Source organism: Biomphalaria glabrata, chromosome 7, assembly GCF_947242115.1.
Source record: "Biomphalaria glabrata chromosome 7, xgBioGlab47.1, whole genome shotgun sequence".
Classification (NCBI taxonomy): Eukaryota; Metazoa; Mollusca; class Gastropoda; family Planorbidae; genus Biomphalaria; species Biomphalaria glabrata.
In genome coordinates this window covers 14,872,076-14,884,565 of record NC_074717.1, presented here as the reverse complement: position 1 = coordinate 14,884,565, position 12,490 = coordinate 14,872,076, and the positions used below count along the sequence as shown (strand labels likewise).

Below are 12,490 nucleotides of genomic sequence, written 5' to 3'. Positions count from 1 at the left end.
AGTTGATACTTGTAGGCAGCATGATTGTAAAGAGAATAGTTGATACTTTTAGGCAGCATTAATATAAAGAGAATAGTTGATACTTGTAGGCAGCATGAATATAAAGAGAATAGTTGATACTTGTAGGCAGCATGAATGTAAAGAGAATAGTTGATACTTGTAGGCAGCATGATTGTAAAGAGAATAGTTGATACTTGTAGGCAACGTGATTGTAAAGAGAATAGTTGATACTTGTAGGCAGCATTAATATAAAGAGAATAGTTGATACTTGTAGGCAGCATTAATATAAAGAGAATAGTTGATACTTGTAGGCAGCATTAATATAAAGAGAATAGTTGATACTTGTAGGCAGCATGAATGTAAAGAGAATAGTTGATACTTGTAGGCAGCATGAATGTAAAGAGAATAGTTGATACTTGTAGGCAGCATTAATATAAAGAGAATAGTTGATACTTGTAGGCAGCATTAATATAAAGAGAATAGTTGATACTTGTAGGCAGCATGATTGTAAAGAGAATAGTTGATACTTGTAGGCAGCATGAATGTAAAGAGAATAGTTGATACTTGTAGGCAGCATGATTGTAAAGAGAATAGTTGATACTTTTAGGCAGCATTAATATAAAGAGAATAGTTGATACTTGTAGGCAGCATGAATATAAAGAGAATAGTTGATACTTGTAGGCAGCATGAATGTAAAGAGAATAGTTGATACTTGTAGGCAGCATGATTGTAAAGAGAATAGTTGATACTTGTAGGCAACGTGATTGTAAAGAGAATAGTTGATACTTGTAGGCAGCATTAATATAAAGAGAATAGTTGATACTTGTAGGAAGCATTAATATAAAGAGAATAGTTGATACTTGTAGGCAGCATGAATATAAAGAGAATAGTTGATACTTGTAGGCAGCATTAATATAAAGAGAATAGTTGATACTTGTAGGCAGCATGAATATAAAGAGAATAGTTGATACTTGTAGGCAGCATTAATATAAAGAGAATAGTTGATACTTGTAGGCAGCATTAATATAAAGAGAATAGTTGATACTTGTAGGCAGCATTAATATAAAGAGTATAGTTGAACCATGTAGGCAGCATTGCGTTATGTTAATGACTGGGGCCCCACATCTCAAATAACTTTTAGGTCTTAGTACATTCTTATGTCTAAATCCAGTCAGATCAGCTCGATGAACAGAGTTCTATAGAATGTGCATTAGATGGCAGACTGAATGGTTATGTCTTGTGGTCTATGACACAAGGTTCAAATCTCTATCTCACTGACATCTACATTATTTTCATCTACATTACTTTCATCTACATTACTTCCATCTACATTATTTTCATCTACATTACTTCCATCTACATTACTATCATCTACATTACTTCCATCTACATTACTTCCATCTACATTACTTACATCTACATTACTTACATCTACATTACTTACATCTATATTACTTACATCTACATTACTTACATCTACATTACTTCCATCTATATTACTTATATCTACATTACTTCCATCTACATTACTTCCATCTACATTACTTCCATCTACATTACTAACATCTACATTACTAACATCTACATTACTTACATCTACATTACTTACATCTGAATTACTTACATCTACATTACTTACATCTACAATACTTACATCTATATTACTTACATCTATATTACTTACATCTATATTACCTACATCTATATTACTTACATCTACATTACTTACATCTATATTGCTTACATCTACATTACCTACATCTACATTACTTACATCTACATTACTTACATCTGTATTACTTACATCTATATTACTTACATCTATATTACTTACATCTATATTACTTACATCTACATTACTTACATCTACATTACTTACATCTACATTACTTACATCTACATTACTTACATCTACATTACTTAAAACAATATTACTTACATCTACATTACTTACATCTACATTACTTACATCTACATTACTTACATCTACATTACTTACATCTATATTACTTACATCTACATAACTTCCATCTACATTACTTACATCTACATTACTTACATCTACATTACTTACATCTATATTACTTCCATCTATATTACTTATATCTACATTACTTCCATCTACATTACTTACATCTCCATTACTTACATCTCCATTACTTCCATCTACATTACTTTCATCTACATTACTTCCATCTACATTACTTACATCTACATTACTTACATCTGCATTACTTACATCTACATTACTTACATCTACATTACTTACATCTATATTACTTACATCTATATTACTTACATCTACATTACTTACATCTATATTACTTACATCTATATTACTTACATCTATATTACTTACATCTACATTACTTACATCTATATTACTTAAATCTACTTTACTTACATCTACATTACTTACATCTACATTATTTTCATCTACATTATTTTCATCTACATTATTTTCATCTACATTATTTTCATCTACATTACTTCCATCTACATTACTTCCATCTACACTACTTACATCTACATTACTTCCATCTACATTACTTCCATCTACATTACTTCCATCTATATTACTTACATCTACATTACTTACATCTACATTACTTACATCTACATTACTTCCATCTATAATACTTATATCTACATTACTTCCATCTACATTACTTCCATCTACATTACTTACATCTACATTACTTACATCTACATTACTTACATCTAGATTACTTACATCTATATTACTTACATCTATATTACTTACATCTGTATTACTTACATCTACATTACTTACATCTATATTACTTACATCTACATTACTTACATCTGCATTACTTCTATCTACATTACTTATATCTACATTACTTACATCTCCATTACTTACATCTCCATTACTTCCATCTACATTACTTTCATCTACATTACTTCCATCTACATTACTTACATCTACATTACTTACATCTGCATTACTTACATCTACATTACTTACATCTATATTACTTACATCTATATTACTTACATCTACATTACTTACATCTATATTACTTACATCTATATTACTTACATCTATATTACTTACATCTACATTACTTACATCTATATTACTTAAATCTACATTACTTACATCTACATTACTTACATCTACATTATTTTCATCTACATTATTTTCATCTACATTATTTTCATCTACATTATTTTCATCTACATTACTTCCATCTACATTACTTCCATCTACACTACTTACATCTACATTACTTCCATCTACATTACTTCCATCTACATTACTTCCATCTATATTACTTACATCTACATTACTTACATCTACATTACTTACATCTACATTACTTCCATCTATAATACTTATATCTACATTACTTCCATCTACATTACTTCCATCTACATTACTTACATCTACATTACTTACATCTACATTACTTACATCTACATTACTTACATCTATATTACTTACATCTATATTACTTACATCTATATTACTTACATCTGTATTACTTACATCTACATTACTTACATCTATATTACTTACATCTACATTACTTACATCTGCATTACTTACATCTACATTACTTACATCTACATTACTTAAAACTATATTATTACATCTATATTACTTACATCTACATTACTTACATCTACATTACTTACATCTACATTACTTCTATCTACATTACTTATATCTACATTACTTCCATCTACATAACTTCCATCTACATTACTTACATCTACATTACTTCCATCTACATTACTTCCATCTACATTACTTCCATCTACATTACTTCCATCTATATTACTTCCATCTACATTACTTACATCTACATTACTTACATCTACATTACTTACATCTACATTACTTCTATCTACATTACTTATATCTACATTACTTCCATCTACATAACTTCCATCCGCATTACTTCCATCTACATTACTTCCATCTACATTACTTCCATCTACATTACTTCCATCTACATTACTTCCATCTACATTACTTACATCTATATTACTTACATCTACATTACTTACATCTACATTACTTACATCTATATTACTTACATCTATATTACTTACATCTATATTACTTACATCTACATTACTTACATCTATATTACTTACATCTACATTACTTACATCTAAATCTACATTACTTACATCTACATTACTTACATCTACATTACTTACATCTATATTACTTACATCTACATTACTTACATCTACATTACTTACATCTATATTACTTACATCTACATTACTTACATCTACATTACTTACATCTACATTACTTACATCTACATTACTCCCATCTACATTACTTACATCTATATTACTTCCATCTATATTACTTATATCTACATTACTTCCATCTACATTACTTCCATCTACATTACTTCCATCTACATTACTTACATCTACATTACTTACATCTATATTACTTCCATCTATATTACTTATATCTATATTAATGACTTACAATGACTTGAGACGGATATGCAATAGTTATAAGTCTTTCAAATTCTTTATTCGTAATTAAGTATTTCAATTTAGAAGCATATAGCATTGTTGTAATTTCTTTTAGGTTCATTCTTTCTGTGCGAATAAGTTCAATTTTCAAGTTACTATCCAAGGTCGAAAGATAATGGACAACAGTAACTCCTTATGTAATAAGGGAGGTAACGCTGCTTACGAAATTTACAACTTTTGCTTTCTCATTATCTCCCTTGCAACAAAAAAAAAAACAAAAACAAAGTAGGACAAAAATAGAGACAATTCACTACATTATAAGGTTTTTAAAAATAGTACAAATATTTCACTATACTCATTCTTAATGACTTGACTTACATGACTTTATCCTGTGCACTCCCAGGGGAGCATAGGGCCGCAGGCATACCTCTACACCGAACTCAGTTCTGAGCAGCTCTCTTCACCTGCTCCCATATCTTTCCAGTACCCTCAGCTTCACTGCTTCCAGGTTGGCTTCTAAGTGGTAGAAGTTAAACTGTTTTATTTTCTGACTTACTCTGACATACTCAATCAATGGTGGCTTTTTTTGTGGGGGTGAACGGGTATGGAAACTGGAAACTCAAGGGTTAGGGTTAATAAACATAACCTTAGCATGTATTACCTAACTAAAATATCTACAATAATTTATATTTTTGGCGCTTTTCTGCGTGTGGAGTCCCCCAACCTTGTGAGGGCGGCGCCAGCGACATCGTGCCTCCTTTGCCCCCCCCCCCCCTTTTTCACTGCGACTCTGGGCTTCAACATTACTTCATAATAAACTGCTCTTCCTTCTGCTGCACTGCAGTTCTGAGCACAAAATGTGGGAGAACTAAAGATTAGCAAATTAATGTTTGACTACTTTTAGACTCAAGCAGAATTCAAATGTATTGGCGGCCTGGGTGTGGTGGACCACGGACTAATAAAAACAAAAGACTTTTTGGTTTCATTTAAATTTCATGTGTGCTCTACTACTGAGGTTCCCAAACTGTGTACCCCGGAACTACTAGTACGCCACCACGTGAATTAATCGCTCTAAAAAAGAGGCCTAAGCAAGGTCTTCAGCTCAATGCTCAGAATGTGCAAAATGTTCCGTTAAGGACAAAGTTTGGGACCCACTGTAGTACTAGATCATTGTTTTTTTTTTCACAAGAGACAGGCTCGCACAGCTTTAGTTTGGGACCCACTGTTGTACTAGATCAGTGTTTTGTTTTCACAAGAGACAGGCTCGCACAGCTTTAGTTTGGGAATGAGATGGGGAGAGAGCTCAACTTTAGTTTGGGACCCACTGATGTACTAGATCATTGTTTTTTCTTTCACAAGAAATAGGCTCGCTCAGCTTTAGTTTGGAAATGAGATGGGGAGAGTAAAACGTTTTTAAAATTAATTCAAAAGTTAATTCAACGACTCAACGACTCAACGACTCAATATATCTGTGTTAAATTAACAACCAAAGTATGTCAGCCTCATCCTGTTGAGATCAACAACTACAATCAGAAGTTGTTATTTGTTGCTATTGATAAAATGCTGTCAAACTTATTGATACTTGTAGGCAGCATGATTGTAAAGAGAATAGTTGATACTTGTAGGCAGCATGAATGTAAAGAGAATAGTTGATACTTGTAGGCAGCATGAATGTAAAGAGAATAGTTGATACTTGTAGGCAGCATGAATGTAAAGAGAATAGTTGATTCTTGTAGGCAGCATGAATGTAAAGAGTATAGTTGATACTTGTAGGCAGCATGATTGTAAAGAGAATAGTTGATACTTGTAAGCAGCATGAATGTAAAGAGTATAGTTGATACTTGTAGGCAGCATGATTGTAAATAGTATAGTTGATACTTGTAGGCAGCATGAATGTAAAGAGTATAGTTGATACTTGTAGGCAGCATGATTGTAAAGAGTATAGTTGATACTTGTAGGCAGCATGATTGTAAATAGTATAGTTGATACTTGTAGGCAGCATGATTGTAAAGAGAATAGTTGATACTTGTAGGCAGCATGAATGTAAAGAGAATAGTTGATACTTGTAGGCAGCATGAATGTAAAGAGAATAGTTGATACTTGTAGGCAGCATGAATGTAAAGAGAATAGTTGATTCTTGTAGGCAGCATGAATGTAAAGAGTATAGTTGATACTTGTAGGCAGCATGATTGTAAAGAGAATAGTTGATACTTGTAAGCAGCATGAATGTAAAGAGTATAGTTGATACTTGTAGGCAGCATGATTGTAAATAGTATAGTTGATACTTGTAGGCAGCATGAATGTAAAGAGTATAGTTGATACTTGTAGGCAGCATGATTGTAAAGAGTATAGTTGATACTTGTAGGCAGCATGATTGTAAATAGTATAGTTGATACTTGTAGGCAGCATGATTGTAAAGAGAATAGTTGATACTTGTAGGCAGCATGATTGTAAAGAGTATTGTTGATACTTGTAGGCAGCATGATTGTAAATAGTATAGTTGATACTTGTAGGCAGCATTAATATAAAGAGAATAGTTGATACTTGTAGGCAGCATGAATGTAAAGAGAATAGTTGATACTTGTAGGCAGCATTAATATAAAGAGAATAGTTGATACTTGTAGGCAGCATTAATATAAAGAGAATAGTTGATACTTGTAGGCAGCATTAATATAAAGAGAATAGTTGATACTTGTAGGCAGCATGAATATAAAGAGAATAGTTGATACTTGTAGGCAGCATGAATGTAAAGAGAATAGTTGATACTTGTAGGCAGCATGATTGTAAAGAGAATAGTTGATACTTGTAGGCAACGTGATTGTAAAGAAAATAGTTGATACTTGTAGGCAGCATTAATATAAAGAGAATAGTTGATACTTGTAGGCAGCATCATTGTAAAGAGTATACTTGATACTTGTAGGCAGCATGAATGTAAAGAGAATAGTTGATACTTGTAGGCAGCATGATTGTAAAGAGAATAGTTGATACTTGTAGGCAGCATGATTGTAAAGAGAATAGTTGATACTTGTAGGCAGCATGATTGTAAAGAGAATAGTTGATACTTGAAGCCAGCATGAATGTAAATAGTATAGTTGATACTTGTAGGCAGCATTAATGTAAAGAGAATAGTTGATACTTGTAGGCAGCATGATTGTAAAGAGAATAGTTGATACTTGTAGGCAGTATGATTGTAAAGAGAATAGTTGATACTTGTAGGCAGCATGAATGTAAATAGTATAGTTGATACTTGTAGGCAGCATTAATGTAAAGAGAATAGTTGATACTTGTAGGCAGCATGATTGTAAAGAGTATAGTTGATACTTGTAGGCAGCATGATTGTAAAGAGAATAGTTGATACTTGTAGGCAGCATGATTGTAAATAGTATAGTTGATACTTGTAGGCAGCATTAATGTAAAGAGAATAGTTGATACTTGTAGGCAGCATGATTGTAAAGAGAATAGTTGATACTTGTAGGCAGTATGATTGTAAAGAGAATAGTTGATACTTGTAGGCAGCATGAATGTAAATAGTATAGTTGATACTTGTAGGCAGCATTAATGTAAAGAGAATAGTTGATACTTGTAGGCAGCATGATTGTAAAGAGTATAGTTGATACTTGTAGGCAGCATGATTGTAAAGAGAATAGTTGATACTTGTAGGCAGCATGAATGTAAATAGTATAGTTGATACTTGTAGGCAGCATTAATGTAAAGAGAATAGTTGATACTTGTAGGCAGCATGATTGTAAAGAGTATAGTTGATACTTGTAGGCAGCATGATTTTAAAGAGAATAGTTGATACTTGTAGGCAGCATGAATGTAAAGAGAATAGTTGATACTTGTAGGCAGCATGATTGTAAAGAGAATAGTTGATACTTGTAGGCAGCATGATTGTAAAGAGAATAGTTGATACTTGTAGGCAGCATGAATGTAAAGAGAATAGTTGATACTTGTAGGCAGCATGATTGTAAAGAGAATAGTTGATACTTGTAGGCAGCATGATTGTAAAGAGAATAGTTGATACTTGTAGGCAGCATGAATGTAAAGAGAATAGTTGATACTTGTAGGCAGCATGATTGTAAAGAGAATAGTTGATACTTGTAGGCAGCATGATTGTAAAGAGAATAGTTGATACTTGTAGGCAGCATGAATGTAAATAGTATAGTTGATACTTGTAGGCAGCATTAATGTAAAGAGAATAGTTGATACTTGTAGGCAGCATGATTGTAAAGAGTATAGTTGATACTTGTAGGCAGCATGATTGTAAAGAGAATAGTTGATACTTGTAGGCAGCATGAATGTAAAGAGAATAGTTGATACTTGTAGGCAGCATGATTGTAAAGAGAATAGTTGATACTTGTAGGCAGCATGATTGTAAAGAGAATAGTTGATACTTGTAGGCAGCATGAATGTAAAGAGAATAGTTGATACTTGTAGGCAGCATGATTGTAAAGAGAATAGTTGATACTTGTAGGCAGCATGATTGTAAAGAGAATAGTTGATACTTGTAGGCAGCATGAATGTAAAGAGAATAGTTGATACTTGTAGGCAGCATGATTGTAAAGAGAATAGTTGATACTTGTAGGCAGCATGATTGTAAAGAGAATAGTTGATACTTGTAGGCAGCATGATTGTAAAGAGAATAGTTGATACTTGTAGGCAGCATGATTGTAAAGAGAATAGTTGATACTTGTAGGCAGCATGATTGTAAATAGTATAGTTGATACTTGTAGGCAGCATTAATGTAAAGAGAATAGTTGATACTTGTAGGCAGCATGATTGTAAAGAGTATAGTTGATACTTGTAGGCAGCATGATTGTAAAGAGAATAGTTGATACTTGTAGGCAGCATGAATGTAAAGAGAATAGTTGATACTTGTAGGCAGCATGATTGTAAAGAGAATAGTTGATACTTGTAGGCAGCATGATTGTAAAGAGAATAGTTGATACTTGTAGGCAGCATGAATGTAAAGAGAATAGTTGATACTTGTAGGCAGCATGATTGTAAAGAGAATAGTTGATACTTGTAGGCAGCATGATTGTAAAGAGAATAGTTGATACTTGTAGGCAGCATGATTGTAAAGAGAATAGTTGATACTTGTAGGCAACGTGATTGTAAAGAGAATAGTTGATACTTGTAGGCAGCATGATTGTAAAGAGAATAGTTGATACTTGTAAGCAACGTGATTGTAAAGAGAACAGTTGATACTTGTAGGCAACGTGATTATAAAGAGAATAGTTGTTTTCTAACATTAGAAGTTCATTATTTGACCTCCTGGACGCGGAGTTGTGAATGTTTCAAATGCTTTATTCTGATACAAGGCTAGACCTGACAGACTTAGAAGTTCTGATGTTTTTATCACTGGATATAATCCAATGAAAATGTATTTGGTTTGCAACAAAAAACATGATACATAGTAAAGCCCTAGCTCTATGTTTAACCTGATAGTGTTTGCGTTCAAGTAGTCAATACATGATAACATCTAACTGCTAAATCTATTGAGTCAATGGCAAGGGTGAGAATAACAATATTTTGGACAGGATCACTCCCTTGAAAAGAAAACCAAAGTAACTATTTAACTACTATATTTCTGTTACATATGTTTGACATGTCGACAAAAACAGACTTACAATTATCAGTTCCAATAGTCCGGTGATCTGAACACAATTCTCGCCATGCACGTGTTACTTTGAACATATACCTAGAACAGACAACGTATACCTAGAACAGACAACGTATACCTAGAACAGACAACGTATACCTAGAACAGACAACGTATACCTAGAACAGACAACGTATACCTAGAACAGACAACGTATACCTAGAACAGACAACGTATACCTAGAACAGACAACGTATACATAGAACAGACAATGTATACCTAGAACAGACAACGTATACCTAGAACAGACAACGTATACCTTGAACAGACAACGTATACCTAGAACAGACAACGTATACCTAGAACAGACAACGTATACCTAGAACAGACAACGTATACCTAGAACAGACAACGTATACCTAGAACAGACAACGTATACCTAGAACAGACAACGTATACATAGAACAGACAACGTATACCTAGAACAGACAACGTATACCTAGAACAGACAACGTATACCTAGAACAGACAATGTATACCTAGAACAGACAACGTATACCTAGAACAGACAACGTATACCTAGAACAGACTAATAAATTTCCGCTATAACCTACTAGAGGGCTAGAGTCTACTAGAGGGATAGAACCTACTAGAGGGCTAGAACCTACTAGAGGGCTAGAGTCTACTAGAGACTAGAGGGCTAGAACCGTGTAAGTCTCATCGCACTAGGGCATCGTGTTTAGAACTCTATTCTCTGATAACACGGACAAGGAAAGCGGCAGTTCTTCTCAAAGCTTCTCTGTCTCCGTACAGAGCCAGCTCCTCATGCAAACCAGCTTTTGTTTCACTCAAATGGCCATGTTTAGGGTGTAGTGTTGCGCACTCGTAAAGGATGTGGTTGACTGTTTCGACGTCGTCCTGACAATGCCTGCAGCGTGAGTCGAAGTTTGGTTTAAATTTAGCAGAATAGGCACCAATTGGACAGTGTCCCGTTCTGTACCTAGCGATTATCACCTGTTCTTCTCTATTTAGCTGCCACCATTCGTCCGATTTTGAGGGCCCTTTTAAGTTTTGCCAGACTTCCCTTCCCGTATTACCGTTCTCCCAGCTCTTACACCATTTATTTCTTGCCCATTCGTCTACTATCGCACGCGCCTGCTCAAAAAACTGTGGCTCGTCCACAGGGTCCAGTTTTGTGCCGAGCTTGGCTAATAAGTCAGCCTTCACATTACCTTCCACATCCACGTGTCCAGGTACGTATTGGAATGTCGTCCGAATTTTGTGTTTTTCTTGGAGGCGTCCCACGCACGCCAGTGTTTTTGCCAGTGGTTCCGGGAGCGTATCAGCAGGGCTTTCAATGGCTTGTAGGCTCGACAGAGAGTCTGTAAATAGCACAATTGGACTGGGTTGTGCTGTTTTCTCGTTAAGTCGTTCTTCAATGTACTCTACTGCATTTTGAATTGCAACCATTTCAGCTACGTAATTACTCCTGCCAGAACACGCACCTAGAATCTCATCGTTCTCGGTCGAGCCAGGGAATCGAACCACCACACCATACCCAAAGGTTTTTTGTCCGAGGTTCTCTCTCGTGGAACCATCTGTGTACACTTTAATGGAGTCAGCTGGGTACTGGGCGACAGTTTTCCTGGCAGTGTTTCGTAGGACAGTTTTTGTGCATTTCTTGTTAACTTCTGGGTCAATCAGCGATTTCCTCACCTCTGGGACTCCAGGAGCATTCGCCGGAGAAGAAGCCCCATGCAGAGCGAGAGCTGCTCTGTTCTGGGGTAAATCGACTTCTTTGGACAATTCCCGCACCGAGTGCATGAAAGAGTTCCGTTTCAGCCGATTTCCGCCCTGCCAATTGTCGACCAGACTTCTAACCGGGCAGCCTTCTTCTAGCCGTTTGAATTTTTCATAAGCGATCATAACGGCTCGCTCCCTTCGTAATCTCAGTGGTGGGAGATTTGTCATGACCTCACATGCCGCAGTTGGCGTCGTACGAAACGCACCACAAATGAGTCTAATTGCTTGGTTCTGCACTGAGTCCAGCCCCACTAGAGACGTTTGTGAGGCATAGACTTGTGCAAGAGACGAGTACTCCATCCTCGACCTTACCGCTCCAATGTAGAGAGCCCATCGCTTTGGCCCCCCCACTTGGTCGTGGCTAACCGCTTGACTACCTTAAGGCTCTCTGACGCTTGCTCTCGCACTGTTCTCACATGGTCGGACAAACCCATTTTTGGGTCCAGGGTGACTCCCAGGTATTTCGGCTTGGCTTCCATTTTTAATTCGGTACCATTGATTGAGAGAGAAATGTTTTCTTTGTAGATATCTTTGCTAAGGGTGAAAAGGGTCCAGACTGTTTTCGCACAATTAACGTCCATATTCCACAATCGTGTGTAGCAGGAAATCGTG

At 35.0% G+C, this 12,490-nt stretch overlaps 1 protein-coding gene across 1 annotated transcript; it reads right to left on the bottom strand.

The window, feature by feature from the left end:
• Nucleotides 1–10,822: 10,822 nt before the first annotated feature.
• Nucleotides 10,823–12,178, bottom strand: LOC129927346 (uncharacterized). The gene has a single exon (XM_056035921.1). It carries the CDS (start codon nucleotides 12,176–12,178, stop codon nucleotides 10,823–10,825), a length of 1,356 nt encoding a protein of 451 aa, XP_055891896.1.
• Nucleotides 12,179–12,490: the final 312 nt, after the last annotated feature.